Source organism: Bombus fervidus, chromosome 14, assembly GCF_041682495.2.
Source record: "Bombus fervidus isolate BK054 chromosome 14, iyBomFerv1, whole genome shotgun sequence".
NCBI lineage: Eukaryota > Metazoa > Arthropoda > Insecta > Hymenoptera > Apidae > Bombus > Bombus fervidus.
In genome coordinates this window covers 1,633,108-1,653,834 of record NC_091530.1, presented here as the reverse complement: position 1 = coordinate 1,653,834, position 20,727 = coordinate 1,633,108, and the positions used below count along the sequence as shown (strand labels likewise).

The window sequence follows — 20,727 nt, the reverse complement described above, 5'->3', positions numbered from 1 at the left end:
ACGACTCGAGGGCATCGACGACTACTGTGGAAAATCACGAAATATCTGAAGAATACTTACAAAGTGTGATTCTGGATACATCGAGACAACGACGGATGTTCACGCACAAAAATCTCGTTTCAGGTCAATTGTTAGGGTCGTAAACGATTTAGGTTTACGTTAGAAATTACGTTAATAAGTGAATGGACGAGCCGACTAATTTTTCGCTCTATCTTACATTTTGTGTTTCACAAGATTCGCGAACTGAAACAAATGACATCTTCTTCACGAGAAATATATTTATTTTGAGCAGACGCGTCCTTTCAACGCACTATCCAATCACCTTGTTCGTATTTCTACGAAATTTTGTCAAAATACACATAATCTAAAATGAAACGATCGCATGAAAAGTAAGCAAACGGATTACGTACAATGTCCTATGTGTAAATAATATACGCATATAAAAATTTATATAACACTGGGGTGAATTTTTCATTAGGTGAAATTTATGTAACATGAGGTGATTCGAATCATATTCTCGTTTTCGATATTTTTTCTTGCCGGACTTAGAGCACACGATTTTTCTCATTTCTTGTTGTATCAAAGATCGCTGCTGTTTCATAATACGCAACGAGTTTGATTATTCCGTGGAAAGTTGGAGATTAAATTTCGAGACGCTGAAGCTTAAACGACTTAACTAAAAGCCAGGCCCGTTTTGCGACACCCTGTATATACCGGTCACGATAGTTTCACGGAAGGTTTCCAGCAATCGAGACAATAGAATAAGATAAGAATTGAGGTTGAGAGAAAGGGTGAAATAGAAAGGGAGGTAAGGACAGGGGAGATTCGTCGAAACCCTCGAGCAGATAACGTCGACTAATGTGTTTCATCTGCAGCGTGGTTCGCGTTTAATTAATAACCGCTACGTACCCCAAGGGTAATGTATATTAATTGTAAAGAAAAGAAAGAGGAGAAGGAAACAGCTGCGGGATGGCGCTGCGTCGAAATTAAAATCATATCCCTGACCGTTCTTTCCACCTTTGGATGATGCACCTGTACGCGATACCCGACAAACAACGTATAATTATGCGCTGTAAATTATCACCGTTGTCTAGCGCGTAAAGATAATATTCGAGCGACGTGCATTACGCGTAATTAATTTCGTTTCGCGGTTCATAGACGTGCTATTTGCGGCCGGAAGCTTTTGTCGAGAAAATGATATTTCAATCGTTTGATCGGTAAATTTGTTTCAGATTTTATCGCGGTTTAGTTCGGAAGTAATACAGTTTCCTGCATGAAGATCTGCAGCTACTTTAACGTTGAATAATTTTAAAGGATTTACTGAGATTTTTGTGTACGAAGATTTAGAGATACTCGCATGCTAAATAGTTGGAGGATTTAGCGAGATCGGAGCAATCTAAATGGAGATGCAGAGATGAATATTAAATATATTTGTGTATTCTAAATTAAAAGTGGGAGTTTAGATGGCTTTAGGAATTCGGTTACGAAACGACAGTCTAAAGCTTTGATATTTAATTCTTGGTTAGTTCAAGAAGCCCAGATACGAGAATATGGCAAAAACGATTTGCCAGAATGTAGCAAATTTTGAATTACAAAAGATTTGACAAACCAAGGATGCAAACGTTCCTAGATGGTTCTAAATAGGAGAAGAGACGACGGAGAACGAGGACTGAACTTCCACAGTCTTCTTCTATTGTAATAATTAGACGGCGGATTCTTATGCAAATTTGTGTTGTGGCGGCACTCGGCAACAATATATGTCGCCGAAGCAAAGTGCCTAATGAGCCATCAATGTCCCAACGGTCCTTCCGCCGAACGTTCGTGAAGAAGGTGTGCGTGGCAACGGTCGCGGACGCCTAACAAACGCGCGAATAGTGGGGATATTGAGGGGCGACAAAAAGAAAAGAATCGAATCCGATCGAAAGTCGAGTTATAACCGGGCAGCGAGATTGACTAGCAAAACCGAGAGCGATACGCGACGCGATCGAAAAAAGACGCTTGTTAATAAGTATATTGTTGACCTAAACATCGAGTGATTATTTAACGCACTACACCCAATATCACCTCAGTGTTTTTATGAATACAATCAAAGAAGGGAATCTACGTAGTCATTTTTCGCTTCTTAGAAGAATGTACATGATTGATAATGTAGTATCGGGGAAAACCCATGTTCCATGGGACATGGTCAATTACCCAGGACACTATTTGACCATGGGACATGGGCGTGCCAGGTATATCGGAGCCAGGGTATAAAAGGTAGCCGTTAGTGAGTTGACGGGTTCTTTCGTGTCGCCAGTGTTGTCGGGCTCTTTAGTCTTGCCAGCGTTGCCGAAGAGTGTTGCCAGCGTGATCGGAGAGTGTTGTCCGCGTTAGAGTTCTTTAGTGGCGCTGGCGTTGTCGGGCTCTTTAGTCTGGCCAGCGTTGCTTGAAAGTGTTGTCCACGTGATCGGAGAGTGTTGTCCGCGTTAGAGTTCTTTAGTGTTGCCGGCGTTGTCGGGCTTTTTAGTCTTGCCAGCGTTGTCGAAGAGTGTTGCCAGCGTGTTCGGAGAGTGTTGTCCGCGTTGGAGTTCTTTAGTCTTGCCAGCGTTGCCGAAGAGTGTTGCCAGCGTGATCGGAGAGTGTTGCCAGCGTGATCGGAGAGTGTTGCCAGCGTGATCGGAGAGTGTTGTCGCGTTGGAGTTCTTTAGTGTTGCCTGCGTTGTCGAAGAGTGTCGTCAGTGTCGTCAAGGAGAGTGCGGCGTGAAAGGGAGCCGTTGTGACGAAAGGAGTTAGTGACGAATGATGACTGCGTGCTTATGGACTGATGGAGCATCATCCTTGATTTTGTATTGGTGTGAACGATATTGAAATAAATCATATCGTTACCGAATCTATTAGCAATACATCTTATTTCCTATAATAACAAATACCTTCTTCATTAAAGTAGTTGATAAAAATTTATCGAATAATTTTGCTAACTACGAAGGAACGACACTTCCAACTTTCTTCTTTCTTCTTTTTTGCTAATCTACGACGTAAAACAACGGTCCTAATACATATATAACTGTATAAGCGGTGTATCTTCGCTTTATCGTGTTCTCGTTCGATCACCAAAAACGTTGGACTCGTTAGAACGAGAAGACGCGCGAGTGCGATGTGTATGCAAGACGCGGATAGCGCAGAGTTATTGCCTGAGGTGTTGTATGCAGGTAACTACAAGGACGGCCAGAATAATGCTGGAAGTAATGCGAATTTGCTTGACAAGTAGTCGGGCAGTCGCGAGTCGCATTCGAAATCAGTGTAGACTCGAAGCTCTGAAACAGTCGTTCGAGAATTCTGCACGCGGACCGTCTGGTCTAAGAGCATTCCGTCAAACGCCCACGCGTTCTACGTGTGTCCATCTGCGATGACCAAGCCGCGTTCCTCGTGAAAACGACAGTTGGAGAACTTGCGAATTACGATCGACCCCTCTGGCCGTGGTAAACGTAATCGTCCGAGCATTTTCGCGTCGGAAATCGAGGCACGGAATTTCCACTTTGTACCACTCTCTCGCGTTTTCGACAAGATCGTCGTTTTGTCGAAAGCAAGTTGCACGCGAGTAGACTGCGAATTCGCCGCCGTTGCCTACTAACGAATACGCTAGTACGAAATTGGAACAATATAATTCTTTAAATTGCGATTGAAAATTGTTAAACATAAAGGTAAGTTATGCTTTAGTTCCTTCGTGAAACAGGACCAGGTGACAATCCCAAGAAACGAGATAAATCACAGAAAATTAAATTATTCTGCGCTTCTCGAAAAACGAGCGACGAGAAAGCGATACGTGTAATAGAAAAATTACCGCGGAAGATTCTATTCTGCTGTAAGAAATTTTCTATCGCTAGATTATACCTCGATATTTATTCCTCCCCTAAAACAATAAAATAAGCGACAGCTTTCAAGCGATTTGAAACGTATTAAGTCGTCCGAAAAGTTCCTTTCGCTTTATAAGGAAATAATGGATGCACAAAATTTTCCATTTTATATTATTTTATAAAATTACCTATGATCCATTTTGTTCTATCAAACTAAAGATCACAACGTTCGACAGATTAAGTGTCATGTTTGTATAAAGATGCGTCTTTATTATTAACCAGCAACATATGAATAAGAATGGAAAATATCTGGTTGATTTTATAATTGAGATACAAAATTCGTCTGTCAATCATCCGTGTCTGACATCTTTATACCTCCCTCTCTCCGCTTTATCCAATTTCGACTCGACGCTCTTAAATCACGGTGTTCCCCGTGACGTGGAAAAACTGAGGCGGAACAAATAGTCTCGTTTTTCCGGTCTTCGTTATTCGTCTCGTCTCTTTGAAAAAACGGAAACTTCGCCGCGAATATAATCAGGTCGGCTCGCTGACTCGACTCATGGTAATCCATGGTAAATAATGCACTATACTAGCGCGGCTGGTGTTCTGATACTTCCGGGCTGTCCGAGCCGCGAAAAGCCCCGCGGGAAGCAGTTTCCACCCTTCTTCGTTGGAAACTTCAAAAGCCACTTCTATCTTCCGATCTAAAGCCCGCATTTAGCGGCGTATGTATCGTGTGAGACGGTGAGCCTCATCGATTCGACTTACACTCGATTTTCCTCCGGATACAAAAGTTACCGGGGGCTTACGTTGTTCCAAACGCGGAGGAGGAAGAGAGGTTGAGAAATCTGGGGCAACGTCGTTCGATGCTGGCAGGAAGTCACTCGGATACACAGAGCCGCTCGGCATTTTAGCTCCGAGAAATGCAACGCGCTCCGAAATGAAATGGAGTGGATGCGAGCATTCCGTGTTTTATTTTTATTTAACTACGACCTGCAGATTATTCGAATCGATAATTTTGATAATGGATTAGAACATTCCTTAACCCGAAAATGTTTGATATTATAGAAAATGTGGAAATTTTTTACGTCAAATATATTTTTGAGATACGTTCAGTCTCGTACATAAGACTCGTACGTTACATAAATTCAAATATTCGCTGACGGGTATGTCGTAAAGGTTTAATTATCTAATTAGCACTGTTGACGCGACTGTTGCGTTTTAAATCTCAAAAACCGACGTAAATTTGTGTATACCGTTCATAGGTGGGATATTGCATATCTACTTGACGAGGAACATGGAGCTTAGTGTCTGTTCTTCTACTAGAGTCTATTGACGCACGTGGTGCGTCGATGCAGTTGTGTAACAACGTAGTACTACTATTGCAATTTAGATCTCAGAATGCAACGTAAGTCTTTGTATATATTATCTACACGGTTCATTTTACGTAATACGTGTTCCGACGAAACGATCTGGAAAGACAAAGCGTGGCGAATAACTCACGAGCAAGGAAAAGAGACGCGAGGAAACAAAGTGGCCGAAAAGGAGCAACTTACACGCTGCGTCGCACAAATAAGAAAGCGCATCGATCACTGGTTCAAGTACTCGGGCTGTAGAAACGCTTCGCTAGAGATACAAGATAAAGGCACTCTTTCTCCACTGCATCGATATCATCCGTCGTAAACGGAGAGACAAGCAACTTACGGAAAAATTGATCGAAGTCGAGAGACAAGGGATTCACGTATACGCGACGATACAAAGCTTCGCGGATCGTGCGTAAAGCGTAGGATTCAAAGGTAGATCTCTGGTAAAAAGGGAAATCTAGAGAATCTCGAGTAAAATCGCGGCGAAACTGGAAGAGCAAGAGGATGAAAAGGAAGGGAGCGAAGAAAAAGCGCGGCATAGTCGAAAGGAGAGGACTCGGCGAGGGAAATGAGTCGGCCTGAATATCTCCGAAGAACTTTTCCATGAATACGCCATGCATGAGCACCGGTAACAGAGGAGGAAGGGGCCAGCCGCATACGAAACACCGTGGCTTCCTCGAGGATCGGAAACCGGAAGAGGAACGAGAAAGGACGGTTGACGAGGGCGAAGCGAACGAACGGGAGAATAAATTTGAAACTTAGCGATACAAAGAGCTAGGGGGCCTCGTACTTCACGAGTCACAAGCTCTCCGACCTGCCGTCAGAATCGTCCTGTGCTATTTTTTCCCTCAAACGGTGGTCACAAACTATCTGCTTGTTATTGTCGTTCCGTTCTTTTATAGCGAGATAATATCGTACGATGATACCGATATATGTTAACGATAGAAATTAATGGTAAATTTTAAGAAAAGTAAAAAGAATAATAGAGAGCTTCTTGTAACGTAAATCCTGAAGATGAAGTACCATTACTAATTCCAAATGTGCAAGGATATATGTTCTAAAAAAGACTCGTTGATTTGTGCAGTATTTTTTCGTCCAGTCGCGGGGAGACGCGATCGCGTTGAAGCGCGTCAACGGGAGTCGTAAATTCCCGTTACGATTATAGCGATCGACACCACGAACAGGTCGATCCCTTGTTTCTTGTGGGATGATAGGGGTGTTTGTTGTGTAATAAAACTGTAATCAACAGTTTTATAAGATTTATATTTTCAACAATTTATTGCACTTATTATTGCGCCGTGTCGGAAGATATATTTGATAATTGTATACTTGTTAGTTGTTTCGTATAAGCAAAAAGTAGATCAAGTTAATGTCGCGTAGACCATAGCGAGGCCAAAGTTTGCAGCAACAGTAGATGACTGCTGTAAGGATAAGACCATTGACTTGACTACACGAAGATTGGAAGAATAGTAGTAGACCCGTCTCGTATTAAGGAGGAAAACTCCTGTGTGGGTGTGCCATTTTGAACTAAGAACGCGGATTCGTTGTTCACACTTTTCGGTAGAAAAGTGAGGGTGACGATCCGCGATACTCGTTATAGCCAATGTTAATAAATAAAATATGAGGAGAAAGTCTCCTGCGGATGTGGCTCATGGGTGTCCTTGTTCATGGGAAAAATCTACTATTTCGTTAGAGAAACATTCGCTTCCTCCGTAATTTGTAAGAGCAATGGGTTGCAACAAACCTAAGGACTGTTTAAAGGACCATCCATAAACCGAAGATACTTATATGAATAGAGATTAAGCTAAAAAGATTCGGTTTGTGGTGGTTGCTTGGGTCTATTGCGGGTCAGTGTAACGATGTGTAGACCTTGGCCGCCACGAAACATCCCGCGCGACGTAACATGCAGGCTTATGTAGAGACGATGTTTAGTCGTGTTCGAATCACGTACTTCTCTTTCGTGTGACTCAGAACACCATTTGAAGGTCGTGCAACTACATTTTTTTGAGTTATCACTACTTCCTCTTGGGACTCTGATGGAAGTATATCTACGTGTTGCTTTTCAGTTACATGTTGCCCAGACCAAGGTACTGTCAAATTCGCCAACGGCATTATATTCGACGTTGTGTTATTATTTGTGAAATTGTAGATGTTTTCGTAAAATATTGTTGCGTGCGCGGTCGTCATGTCGTCATGTTACAAGAACGTGACATACATCACCCTCAAAATGTAATACGTTACGGGTATTCGTGGTAAATTGATAGACGCGTCTATGACATATACTCTGATACTTATTGACCACAGATACGCTTACGATCGCGTCCGTTTATTTATACTGGTCGAGAGAGAGAGTCGGAAAACTCAAATTCGTCTTTGTTCGACGGTTACACGTAGTGGCGACATTGTTTTGCCCGAAGTTTGTTTATCGTTACGTTTTGTACCCCAAGACGGTGTCAATGTGCCGAGGCAAAACAACAACGTGATTTGAATTGTTTTCTAGTTCGTGTCCCGCTACACATCTATTAAACAGAGAACAAGAAACGATTACGTTATGAGTAGAATATATAAATTGCACTCGTGTTGATGTAATTGCAAAAGAAGAAGCAAAGACTCGTGATAATTTTAATACGACGACGATTATAAATATAGAAATAGTATCAAAGTTGCTGGTCCATCGAATCAAGAAAATTCTCATAGTGCAACGAGTCGACGTATTGCTTGCAGTTTAAGAAATATCTTTATACGTATGTATACTCTGTTGCAACTTTTATCAGCTAATTACAAAGTAAGTTCAATTTATATTGTTGAGATTGACTGATAGAAGAACGAGTGGATGAATTTGTAATAGAAAAATATATTTAAATAAATAAAGGTATAAGTATAAGTTTATGCTGATCCAGATCCTCGCTCTCATAGTGTTACAATACGATAGAATCGATAGGGAACACGTTCATATAACAAAAGGACATTACCAAAAAAATTAAGCTTATAGCTTTAGCTAAAGGCTACAAGGAACATCAATAGAAATCTATTTATCAGTTCCTTTGTTCCCCTACCTTGTAACCCAAAACATAATTTATATTCAAGGGCACGATAATATAGACCTCTCTTTATTTAGAATATTTTTGTTTCGCTAAACTCTTTCTCTGCGTAATAGCGGTCTCCGGGTCACGGATATACATAAATAAAGATGTAGGGTTTTTCTTCAAGTAATTACTTTAACGTATACGGTGGTAAAAAGGGTTAATATTTTATTCACAGCTCATAAACGCAAATGTTTATGAATTCTACAAAGAAATACCTAATCTTTCCCACTGTTTCTACCATTTTTTTTCATTTTTACTTTCCCTGTAAAATAAACATTTCCACGAAATCCTCGACGATCGTATCTCGAAGCAGCGTACAGATATCCTTGCGAGGATACGCATGGCGATCTTCGTCTTATTCTTCGATCGTGAAACTCCGTTTCGCGAAACAATTACTCGCCGAAGCAGCTTCGCAAGAAGAAGCGGAGGCTTCTTGAAAAGTCCAAGTCGGCGGTATAAACGATGATCGAGGAGTGGAACGGAAATTGCGCGACAGAGCTCGATCGGAAGTTGTTCGGTTGCATCGGCGAGTGGCTTTCCGGTCCGGCGTGCTTAACAGCAGACGGTAGACTATTTTCTTGCAGCGGTAGTTCCCCGTTGGATGACATGGTCGGTTATGTAAATGTCTCGAGGGAAATGAAAATCGAGATGAAACGGGTATCCGCGAACAGCAATCGAGCGAGCCGTCATTGGCAGACTCTTCATGAGTCCCCGTGTCGTGTTTCTCAACTTCTTCGATTACTCATCCGTATTCCACGGGCTTGGATTTCATAAACGGCACGAAAACGACGTGGGGTAAGAGAGAATGAAACGAAAAGGAAAAGGAAAAGGAAAGAAGAATAATAGACAGCGACGTCGTTGAGAAGCCATAGAGAATGAATTATCGACCGTGCACAAGCTTGGAAAATTCTATCGGTAGCGCGCGAGAGGTGGCTATAATCTTTCGTTCCCCTTCGAGCCTCCCAAACACCGTTATCAGTGAGAAACAGAGGCCCCGGCGTTCGCTCTAACCGAGACACACACCCGATAGATCACCTGCTCGATAAACTGCTAAACAAACGTGCTGTATATTATAGTTGCGCTTCCAACCTTCCATTTACTCTCTTCGATGGATGCGTCCCTTCCACAGGATGTCGCAGTAATCATGGCGCAATTGACAAGGACACGATTCCTAGGTGAAAAAATAAATCGAGAATACAGGATATAATTTCTTTCGTACGATACTTCGTTTTCGACGTACGTGCTTTCCCGTATCATTTTCTTCGATATTGCTGAAGCGTTTGAAATATCGTTTCATAGTTTCTTTACAATCATGCGTAATATTTAAGATAAATTATTGGCTCCGGATGCGCGTTGGTTGAATCGAAGATCGTTTCGAATAAAAATGTCGTACGAAATGGATGAGAAAGCATAGAAAATATTGGAAGCAAGTACAAGGATTCATAAAGAGGAATTATAGAATTTGCTCACGATCGCAAAATAAAAACTTTAGGTTGAAAGATCGTTTTAAAATTTTTATGATCCACGAGCCATTAACTCAAAACTCTTAAGTAAGAGCTTTGATTAGTAACACCATAAATACGCCGTCAGTTACGAAATTACAAAGTTTCTTAAAACCAAAGTCCTCGTTGCAGGTGGAGACACGCCTACCCTCCACGTACAGTTTCCAGGATACTGAAGTTTAATATGAGTAAGAGGAAAAAGAAGATGAGAGAGGAAAAAGGACAGATGGTCCCTCTAGAAAATTGGACGCAGTCCAGAGGAAACGCTGAACAAGAGGAAAATGTAACGCAATATACAATGTAATGAATGGTACACCCAGTGTGTCGTTAAAATAATGTTCGCTCTTAACCCGTATCTCTTTTATAAATACAGTAATGCAACCTAGGTATCTCGATTAGCAACTTTCTCACATTTTTATAATATATATATATATATGAAAACAATTTTTGACATTACTGTAAATATGGTGTAAATATGTCGATCGTCAACTTGGTCACATTTTTATAATTAATATATTTGAACAATTTTCAGTGCTTTCTCGTCTATCTGCGATTTAAATTCAAAGGCAGCATTATTCGTTCGAAAAACGGAATTCAAAACTTTAAATAGAACGTTGTCAACGATTTTCAAATATCTGTTCTGCGAACTATGAGAATTTAATTATATATAAGAAGGCTGTTTTAATGCACGGTCGAAAAGCACAAAGAATTCGTAAGCAGCAATAGCGAAACGAAACATTGTTATCGAACAGTGGCATGTCTCGCGTTACATTAAGCTCTCCAGTCTTTTTTCTAAGGCTGACCATTGTAATCTCTGCAAATCGAGTTGCGGTAAACAAGTATCTGCCCGAAAACCTTCAATTACTACGTTCCAACCAATTAACCCGAAACATTTTCAACGATTGTAAAAGTATAATACTACGTGCTTATTATATGCCTTGTATGGCTGGGAAAGTCGAATAGTTTGTTAATTAATATCTAAAGTTTTATCATTCAAGTCTTCGTTGCGTTGATTTGATCTGTTCTTTTGCGCGAGAAGAACCAAATTTATCAATTCTAGAAATAATAGAACTTTTCTATTTCGAACAAATGGAACGCTTTTAATTGTAACAGAATCCTCTGACAACTTGCGCAAGAGAAAAATCATCTACCTGCCGGATAACTGCTATCTAAAATCGATATCAAGATTCTAATTCGAAATATCTAATTTCAATTTAATTTCAAAATCTGTGTAATTTTCGTTTAAAATTTACACACCACAATCCGTGTTCCTCGGCTTTTCTAAATTTTCCACAAAGACCGAACAAGTAAAAGAATTACGTGTAATTCTGTTCTGTATAAATTCACGTGTCTGTAAACGAATTTACAAATCCACGTGGAAATACCGCATAATTTCTGGTTCGCGTGTTTTTGTTCTGTTTATTTATGCGACATAATATTAAACGCGGAATATGCGTGGTCGTTGCGCATAATTTTCGACTATGCCGCGTAATTCACTTTGACGTGTATTCAAAGTTGTCCGCAAAAGACACACAGAACCGTTCGACGCGTCTAATGCACCAGGTCAGTTTATTTCGAACAACCGCCAGTTCATTTCAAACATCCCGTTCTAATGTTCATTTTTGAAATTTCGGGAACCAAGACAGATAGTTTGACGTTGAAACGTCGACAATAACAGCTCCACAAACCTTTTTTTTTTTTTCTTTTTTTTTAAATACACAATTTAATTCTTCCTATTGAAATTATTATGATTATTCGAATTTAATCGTTGAATCGTTTAACTGGAATTTTTGACATTTCCATCGACGATGTTAAACTATGTGCAAGACTTATTTGCTTTTGTAAATGTTCTTCAAAAGTAGAAATCTTACAAAATGTAGAAACACGGATACACGAATGAAATAGTTATATTGAATTTGAAAAGATTATCTCAAAATAGGAATTAAATAATTTAATCTATCGTAATTATGAAATTAGAAGCTTAATTATAAAATAGAACAGTATATTGACGTTTAATAGCGACCATAATCGTGCACTCGTCTATAAAACGAATGTATCCTTCCCATATTTATATTTTACGATTAAACTTTGGAATTTTAATCACTTTATAATGACGTCGTGTCATACACTGGTTGATTGTGTCGTTAATCACTTTGCTTCACTACTATCATTCGGAATAGCGACATTTCGCTAATACATCATGGTTAAATCTTCATTTCTGTCGACATTATGATTGATTGTGAAAAACTGCCTTAATGCTTCTGAATTCTGTACCTGTGTTATCGTGCAAAATAAAGCATATGAATGTTATTTAACGGTAATAAGCTTGTACAATGTACAATTAGAAAAGCGATCGAAATATCGTTAGTCGTTCTGATCTTTTACCTAATTCAGGAATTGAATAATTCAAAGATCAACAATTTTTTTAACGATCGTAGTGAGTAATTTTATCGACGTTTGACACCTATAGCTATCGATCTAATTATTATATATTCGTCTATGAAAATAATGAAATTTACGGTACATGATCAAAACAATGAAGGAATTATAAAATAATCAAATTGCATTCCGCGAGAAATAATCAAGTATCTAATAGATTCAAGAAACGTTCAGAACATTTTCTCAAATTATTACTCATCCCGTACAACTCTACTGCTTCACAAGTATATTTTATAAATTTTAAATTATCTTTCCGCTCAGGAAATATTCAAATTTCAACGGTATTAACATATTCGGATGTTCGAAGGATATCTACAAATTTTCCCAACAGTTTACAAACTTTCACTCTCAACGAACCAAATTATCATAATGGATGTCATTCTTATACACATCTGCTACTGAAATATTGACTGTACAAACACGTATTTACATTTTCGACAGCTCACACGTGACGTGTACACGCTTGCGAAAATGCTTAAACACCTATAGAAACATTTCACGAATATATATTGTAATTTCATAAATATGTATAAATTATTTTATCAAATTTTTTAATAACAAAATGTATATGTATTTCATAATGTTCGGAAAACAGAAAGTAGAGAAAATTAATGAAATTATTATGCATAACGTCGGGGCGAATCAAGAGCTTCGAACGCTAAAGTATCAAAAGCTGGAGTTAACGAATTTGAGAAAGGATCAAGAGAATTTGTATTAAGATTAAAAAAAAAAAAAAAAAAAAAGAAGATGATAGAAAGTGGTGCGCAACAGCGAACACAATGGTCTGAAAGTAATCGAATGTTGGCCAGAAACAAACGTACCGTTTAATACGTGGACGGAGACCGTGGTAGCTGCCGCGACATCCGCCAAAGCGCAACTGTAATTCCCGCTGTCTTTTTTGTTCGCGTTGGCAATGTAGAGCCTGGATATCGCGCCGCTGGCGCCCATGTCAGTCTTCACGCTGAAACAGAAAGCAGAAACGATCTCATATAGCAACGAAAACCACAAAGTCGATGTGGTTTCATCGTTTAACGAAAAGCAGACGCGAATGGCTTCTTCCAGCTTGGTTGCTCTTTGCTGGCTTTTCTGGCAAACACGGAAAATGACCAGAGGTAAAGGAGTTTGCTTTGAGCGGAGAATAAGAAGGTAAGGACGAGCGAAGAGGAAACGGAAAGGTCGAGGAAGAAACGGAAAGACGGCGGGGCTCGAGGGCGGATAAAACCTGTGAAGAATGGCGGCTGGATGGATTGTTATTCTACTCCTGGGTCGTTGACCCGTTCCAGAGAATCGTCGTGGAATACATTCAATCTCCGCTCGTGGCTTTGAAGCCTGGGAACTTTGACTAGATTTCGTCGTTGATATCCTGTGCTTATGATGGAAAGAGAGATGATAATGGGGAGAAGGTTAGTTGTTCGTTGATCACGATGTTCGTATTTTAATGTACCGATCGTACATCGTTTTATTTACAGCGATTGGAAAAAGTACATGCGCACTGTTGTATTTATCATGGTATTTGCGGAGTGATTAATTAGAACCAAGCAAAAAACCTCATTGAAACACGATTCACCCAGAAAACCAACTTGCAACGATAATACGTAGCTGTAATAATACTTACTAAGAGAATAAAATCATTTCTAGGTTTTTCGTTCGTTATTTTATTAATTAAAGCCCTGACAAAACATGTACTACAAAATACGTGTTACAAAATGAACGTATCGTTATATATTATTCCAAAGCTGATAGATTCATACGATACGTCGATAAAGTTGATCGATATAGCTATAACACACGGAAATTCAACAGCCCCAAATCCACTGGAAGAAACGCAACGGGACGATACTAACCAGAAATGTTTCCGCAATTTTGTTACACAATGAAGCCAATAAAATCATGGACAGAGTTATCGAGAGTTTTCGAAGAGCTGAATTTACCACCATTCTGTCTTTCCTTAAAATCTCCAAGTAGTTCTCTTGTTCGTTGGAAAAATCGTTGGTTTTTCTTTGGCGTGCAGAGAAAAGAGAGAAGGGCAAGAAGAGAGTGTAAATCAAGTTGCACCCTTGAAGCGTCTGCTCGTGACAGATCGAACGTTCTTCCAGAGTTCCGTTACCCTCGCCGAAGATGTGGAATGGAACAGTCGCGGACCATATTACGCGCCCTTAAAATACCGTAGCCTATCCAACAGGAAACACTTTCGTTCGATTTACGGGACGCACCGACTGGTAATGACGCAAACGAATTTACGAGTATATTTGGAATAGCGACGAGAAAACACTCGAGAAATTTTCTGTTATCGTGCGTTCTCTTAAGCGGTGACAATGTTCAATCACGGTATGGAAAAACGATCTATCCGCACGGGGAATCAATTTTATTCTCAGCGATAAATAAAGAAGATTTTTATAGAAAATTTCTTCCAAATTCTTTTCCTCGATTAGCATTCAAACACTCTTATAGAGAATGGCATAGAAAAATTGTCGACTATGTAGATTTTCTATATTATCATAGATTCGAGAAATGATTATCATTATTATTATTATTACTATTATCACGTAGCGGCACATGCGTCATAGGACGTTCCGAATCGAGGATGCTTCGTGTTGTTGTTTTGCCACAAGGGATTAACACAATTACGACGCACAAAATGTAATAAACAAACTCTGGACAAAGCAATATCGCTGCTACGTGCAATCGTCAACCGGAGACAAGTTCAAACCTTCCGGAACCCCCCCGACCAGTATAAATAGACGACCGTGCTCTGTCCAGACATCAGTTGTCGAGAACATCTGTCGAGGGAGTAAGTATAGCGAATCAGTCTAGCGAATTAGCATAACAATTAGTATCAGTATGCACTATCCTTGTAAGGAATAGCATCGAGCGAGCAACGCTTATGATTAACTCTGTATTTTACATTTGAAAAATATCTGTAAATATATTTGACGAAATCAACCGGTTTCGTTATTAATTTAACACTAGAACTACCGATAATTAACACGAAGCTGGACTGGACTTTAAAAAGTACGTAATAATGGAATATTTTTATATTCATTGATTTATTACTTTCTTGCAGAAGCAATTCCATGTTATGTAGTACATTTTTGGTATTATTAATCCATCTGGGTCCATGATCGATCTAAACGAGGGTCGACACATTTATAAAATTGTAAAACCAGTCATTTTCACTGGTGTGGTATTTCTGGTATTAGCATCTAGAGATCTAGCGATCGATCCGGAATTTTCCTGATATCTGATATCGTCGTATCGAATGATACGTGGTAAAAAATTGAAAAACGCGTGGGGAGTTGTACAAAACGAGGAAACTGGTTAATTGGGGTTCGATAAACTGATCGCAGGATCCTTTTACACTTCGACAAGTATCATCCACTTTGACTGGTGTTGATATAAGTAGCCTTGATAAAAAATTATTTTGAGTCCGAATACATAAAAAAGAAAATAAAATTCATTATATTATTCTTATTCTTTTAGTTATCGTTGCGAAAGTCATTACCTCATTGTGGAAAAAAATATAACACGAAGTAAGAATTTTAACATAAAATTGTAAAACCAGTGAATTTGACTGGTGTAGTAGTTCTATTAATATCAACCAACAATACGTCCCACCGTCCACCATAATTATTATTATATTACAATACCTACATGTTATATCATCGTTACGTCATACAAGTATCTAATTACGGTTACGCCATCTCATTATATTATTATGCTTATGTTATAGTTAGCGAGTGTAGATATTTCTATGAAGGCCTAGATAGATAGATTCAGCGTTTGATAAACCTACGTAGACGTGAAAGATCTAGATATTGCCTCCCTCGGGCAATTAATTCCAGATCCAGAGATTCAATATCTAAATGGTTTAGATGTTGCATTAAGCAAGTACCAAGATAATCTAAACGAGATCTAGAAACGTTACATGTCCAGCATAGAAATTTTCAACTAAAAAAACGCTTGCAAACTAAATTTTTCATACGGCAGAGAGCAACGATCGGTGGGTCGAAAACAAATCATGTTATTTGGAATTGTCAATTCTACGTATGCAAACCTAGTGTCTTTATCGCGTACAATTTCACTTTATTTTATCAATTTATTTGAAAAACAAACATTCAATTACGACTGTCTATGAAATTGATGAAATGGAATTTTTGCCGAAAAACTTTTTCACAACTCGGCGAGGACGGTAACAATATTTTCGAAATAAAATCAATCGAATGCCGGCAAAATATTTTTTCTGTTACGCCAGCGAATTCATAAATGTCGAATGAAAAGTTACAGAGAGCTCAATTAACGTATTGTTCGATGCGTTTTGTCTCAATAGAGTCGTTTCATCGTAGTCGATTTGTAGAACAAGAAACGAAATTAGCAATGTAACTTTGTTAGAATTTAATCTTGAAGTTAACATTAATAATCTTTGGAAGGCACAACGTTTGTGTTGAAATAATATTCAGTGATGTTTATTAAACAAAACTACAGAACCTGATGTATATAAGCGAGTGATATAATTAACAACGTATGGAGATTGTTGATTGTTGGCCAGTTACTCTCAGACTAAACGTAAGTAGCGACCCGTGATCCCTTAAATATTTTGAACCCCGCTCTCTATACGGTAATGAGTATGACCTGTGTAAGTCTCCTGTGTAAGGGTATTTGTGCCTATGCGTGCAATATCGTTGTATTCCAACAAACTTATACGCGTCGATACAGTTGAATGCTAAACTATTACGTCTATGCGTAGATTCGTAAATTCTTTTATTTCTGAATTTCTGTGCGTGTAACACAGTTTTTAATTTACTCCTGTAACTAAAATAGTTTACACACACTATTTTACATAGGTAATGTATCTATGTTACATGCCTCAAGAAAGTTGGGAATATCGTTAGCGAGATATTTAATAACACGAACTTTACGAAAATTTCATGAATTATCTATATAAAATATTTTACTTCGGATATACATATGTACACGTATGTCTTATATTTCGAAGCGAGAGTAAAATTATTTTCATAGTGAAAGTTCCGAACGAGATATATTCTTTGCACCATGAAAATTCTAAACGAAAGACACTCCCTTTCGCAGACTATTCTTTTCAGGAAGCTTTAGTTAGCCGAGCAATCCAAATTTAATATTGCACGTCGTTTTTCTTCGTGCCAGTTCCTTGACAGAGGTTATAACCGTGATACGCAATATACCAACGTTTGAGAAACACTCGGGCACTTAGATTTAGGGTTATATACCTCTGAAGATGGCTAGGGCAAGTGTTGTTGCTCTCTTTCGATTATTTGCTCGAGAACTTCTCCGAGAGCTACCTTAAGTACGCCGAAATATTGCTTCCTCCGGCTAACTCGTATTTTCGAAAATGTCCGCGACGATGAATCAGCGTTTATTTTGCATTCGGTTATCTCGAATGACCAATATCATTTATCATTGCTGTATCATTCCATTACTTAAAGGAAATACTTGCTTCTTAGCTGCTTGGATTCGTCTAGTTATCTCTTAGCTGATGTGCAACAAAATTACGAGATTATACGTAAAACTATCGAAGTTGAGCCGAAGAACTCACTTAAAATTAACAAAGACATGACAATACTCTTGCAGATGCAAATTTCGCTGCAAGTCTACCAGTCCGTTTAATTTCATTTCCACTTACGATTACGTAATCGCAACTTACCAAAAATAAGGAAGTATCAATCACTTAGTTGCCATCTCAATATTTTAATCGAACGCGCGACGCGACTGAAATCAGATCGGGATTTTCTGCGCCATTTCACGGTTGTAATGATCGAACAGGAAGATCGCAAAGGCTGGATTTCAGGAAGACGGAAGGGAAAGCAACGAGCAAGAGTAACGATAACGGGGTGGCAACAAGTGCTCTTAACGCCCTAACGGTTTCCCTCGCGGTGGTTCTTGAGGGACGTTGCCGATACGCCTCAAAGGTCTCGTGATACTCCTTAGGCGAGCTGGATCCAACCGAGGAAACGGTTATGGGGCTAAAAGGAAGTTGCAGGATGGCGTCCGAATGAATTTTTAAACCGGCCCGATGCGGTGGAATGCGCGGCAACAGTCTCGTTTCCCGAGTTTCGCTCTCCACCCTTTCTTGCACCCGACCACCATTCTTTCCCTTCTGCGGTAGCTGTCGTCCTTCCTTTTCTCCGATCTCTTTAACCTGCCTCCTTTAAATTCCGTTCCCCTCTGTCCGATGTCGCGAAAAAATTCGCTATAATTCCTGCTTGGTCGCTCACCCTTCTCCCATTTTCCATTCCTTCGGCTTTCTCACACTTTATTAAACGATCGGATGATGTAATTAGTTCAAATACGATGTTACATGTGTTAGCGTAGTATCGGATGAAAACTCTGAGTAATTAACACTTTACCGGCCGGCAGCTCAGGCGCAGATTCTCCCTGGCGCCGGCTCTGTTTCGGTTTAGACTCTTCAATACCATTCTTTTCGTTTATGGCGAACGGTAAGTTTTTCAAATTGGTATAAAACTGTGGGAGCTTACAAATCAACGCAACTGACGCAACTGAGTAAGGTACCTTGGTACTAAATAACAAATTACTGCTCAAATAATGAGAAAGATTGTCGACGACAAAAAACCGATTAATAGGCTATTGGTCGGTGAAGTGTTAAGGCCTACTTGACCATGGGATATGTGCGGGCCAGGTATACAGTGTAGTATCGGGAAAAAACCCTGGGCAATTGAGAAGGTCTGCTTGAACATAGGACATGTGCGGGCCAGGTATACAGTGTAGTATCGGGAAAAAACCCTGGGCAATTGAGAAGGTCTACTTGAACATGGGACATGTGCGGGCCAGGTATACCGGAGCCAGGGTATAAAAGGTAGCCGTGAGTGAGTTCGAGAGCTCTTTAGTGTTGCCAGCGTGGTCAGAGTGTTGACCGCGTTGGAAGTGGTGTTGTCAGCGTTGTCAAGGAGTGTGCTCGACGTGAAAGACAGCCGTTGTGACGAGAGGAGTTAGCGACGAATGACGACTGCGTGCGTATAGACTGACGGAGCATCATACTTGATTTTGTGTTGGCGTAAACGATATTGAAATAAATCATAGCGTTACCAAACAAACTAGCACGCTATTCTTATTTCCTATATTAGTGTCATATATATCGTAAAGTATCTTTCGTACAATAGGCAAAATACACTGGCAGAATGTTTCTTATAAGAATGGTTCGTATATGCAGTGATTGACGTAATATTCCATGGAAAATATTCCAACAATTACCATTTTTATGAATATATTACGTGCATCGTGCGAAATCCTTCGAAATTTCTTCGCATTACAACGGCATCGACGACAAGATTGCGATAGCTTGGAATGAAACTCGTTTACGACAGCCTCTACATTTGTAAGCATACGTCTGTCTCGCTAATTCGTCACAGTCACAAAAACGATCAGAAACACATTATCGAGCCACGATACGAAAGTCTGAAATATTTCAAGTAACTACAAAGAGGGGAACATCTATCAACTCGGAAACGTTTTGAAAGGGGAAAAAGAAGGGGTCGAAATGAAGCGGTCAGAACGGTTTCTAATTCAGGTCGGGCGTTGTCGTTGGCCTTTGCTCGCGCGTCACAAGAGAACACGTGTGACGATAATTGTCCATCGGACTTCGTGTAACAAAGCTCGTGACATCGATCCATGCGATCCGACTCGACCTGGAATTCTCTCGATTGGCACCCTGGGACAGATATTCACGCCATTTACCATTCCACGATTGTTCTCCCCTCTACGAGCGTAACGCGTACACGCTCGTGTTTCGCGCATTTTCGACCGGCCCATTTTTTCCTCGCGATACCTTTTAATCCTATAAATGGCGCGATGAAGCTGTCAACTTTCCACAAACTGCAAAACAAACATAAACGGAAGGGCGAAGTTAAAACCACGAGAAACCTATGTTCGATGTTTGCGTATTAGATGTTCGCAGCTCCGTGTAAATTGGCATCGATAAAAAGTTTAGTTATACGTGTTACCTTTTTGATGAAAAAATGAATAACGAGATTACGTAATCTGATTATATCGTCCGAATTTGGTGATTTTATAAATTAGGGATCCTGATATAACCTTGTACACTGCTGCTTATTTTGGATTTTCTACCACTTTAATATATATTAATAATAGGGGTTTAATAAGTTCAGTTCGACTGTACACTTATCGTTGAAGTGGTCACCGCTTCTAAGAAAACTCTACATCTTTTAGTTTTCTCAAGCACCGAAGCCATCGACAGCATATAGACAAAATACTGGGACGAAGGCAGACCATAAACAGTAGACAGGCAACGATGGCTTCAGGGCTTTCGGTCATAGGGTAACACTGCTAGCGTGCGGATCTGGACCAGCTCAAATTATATTCCTACTTGTATTTACACTTCTGTATTAAAATATATTTTCTACCTTACAATTTATCCGTGCGTTCCTTTGTTCACACATCTAATAACCTCAACATTTATAAACTTATAACACAGAATGAATCGATTAATTCATAA

General features: G+C 39.5%; 1 protein-coding gene and 1 long non-coding RNA gene across 4 annotated transcripts in view; one reads left to right on the top strand and one right to left on the bottom strand.

Annotated features, from left to right (window-relative positions):
- LOC139994167 (zwei Ig domain protein zig-8) overlaps positions 1-20,727 on the bottom strand; it is a 349,732-nt gene that overhangs the window by 12,929 nt on the left and 316,076 nt on the right. For all 3 annotated transcript variants that reach the window (XM_072016560.1, XM_072016562.1, XM_072016561.1), the window contains one exon: positions 13,046-13,185. In XM_072016560.1, the coding sequence (XP_071872661.1) occupies positions 13,046-13,185 (140 nt within the window). The remainder of the gene's footprint in view (positions 1-13,045; positions 13,186-20,727) is intronic.
- On the top strand, positions 8,440-10,187 carry LOC139994173 (uncharacterized). The gene is made up of 2 exons (XR_011801568.1): positions 8,440-9,833; positions 9,918-10,187. It is a non-coding gene; the product is annotated as an uncharacterized lncRNA (long non-coding RNA).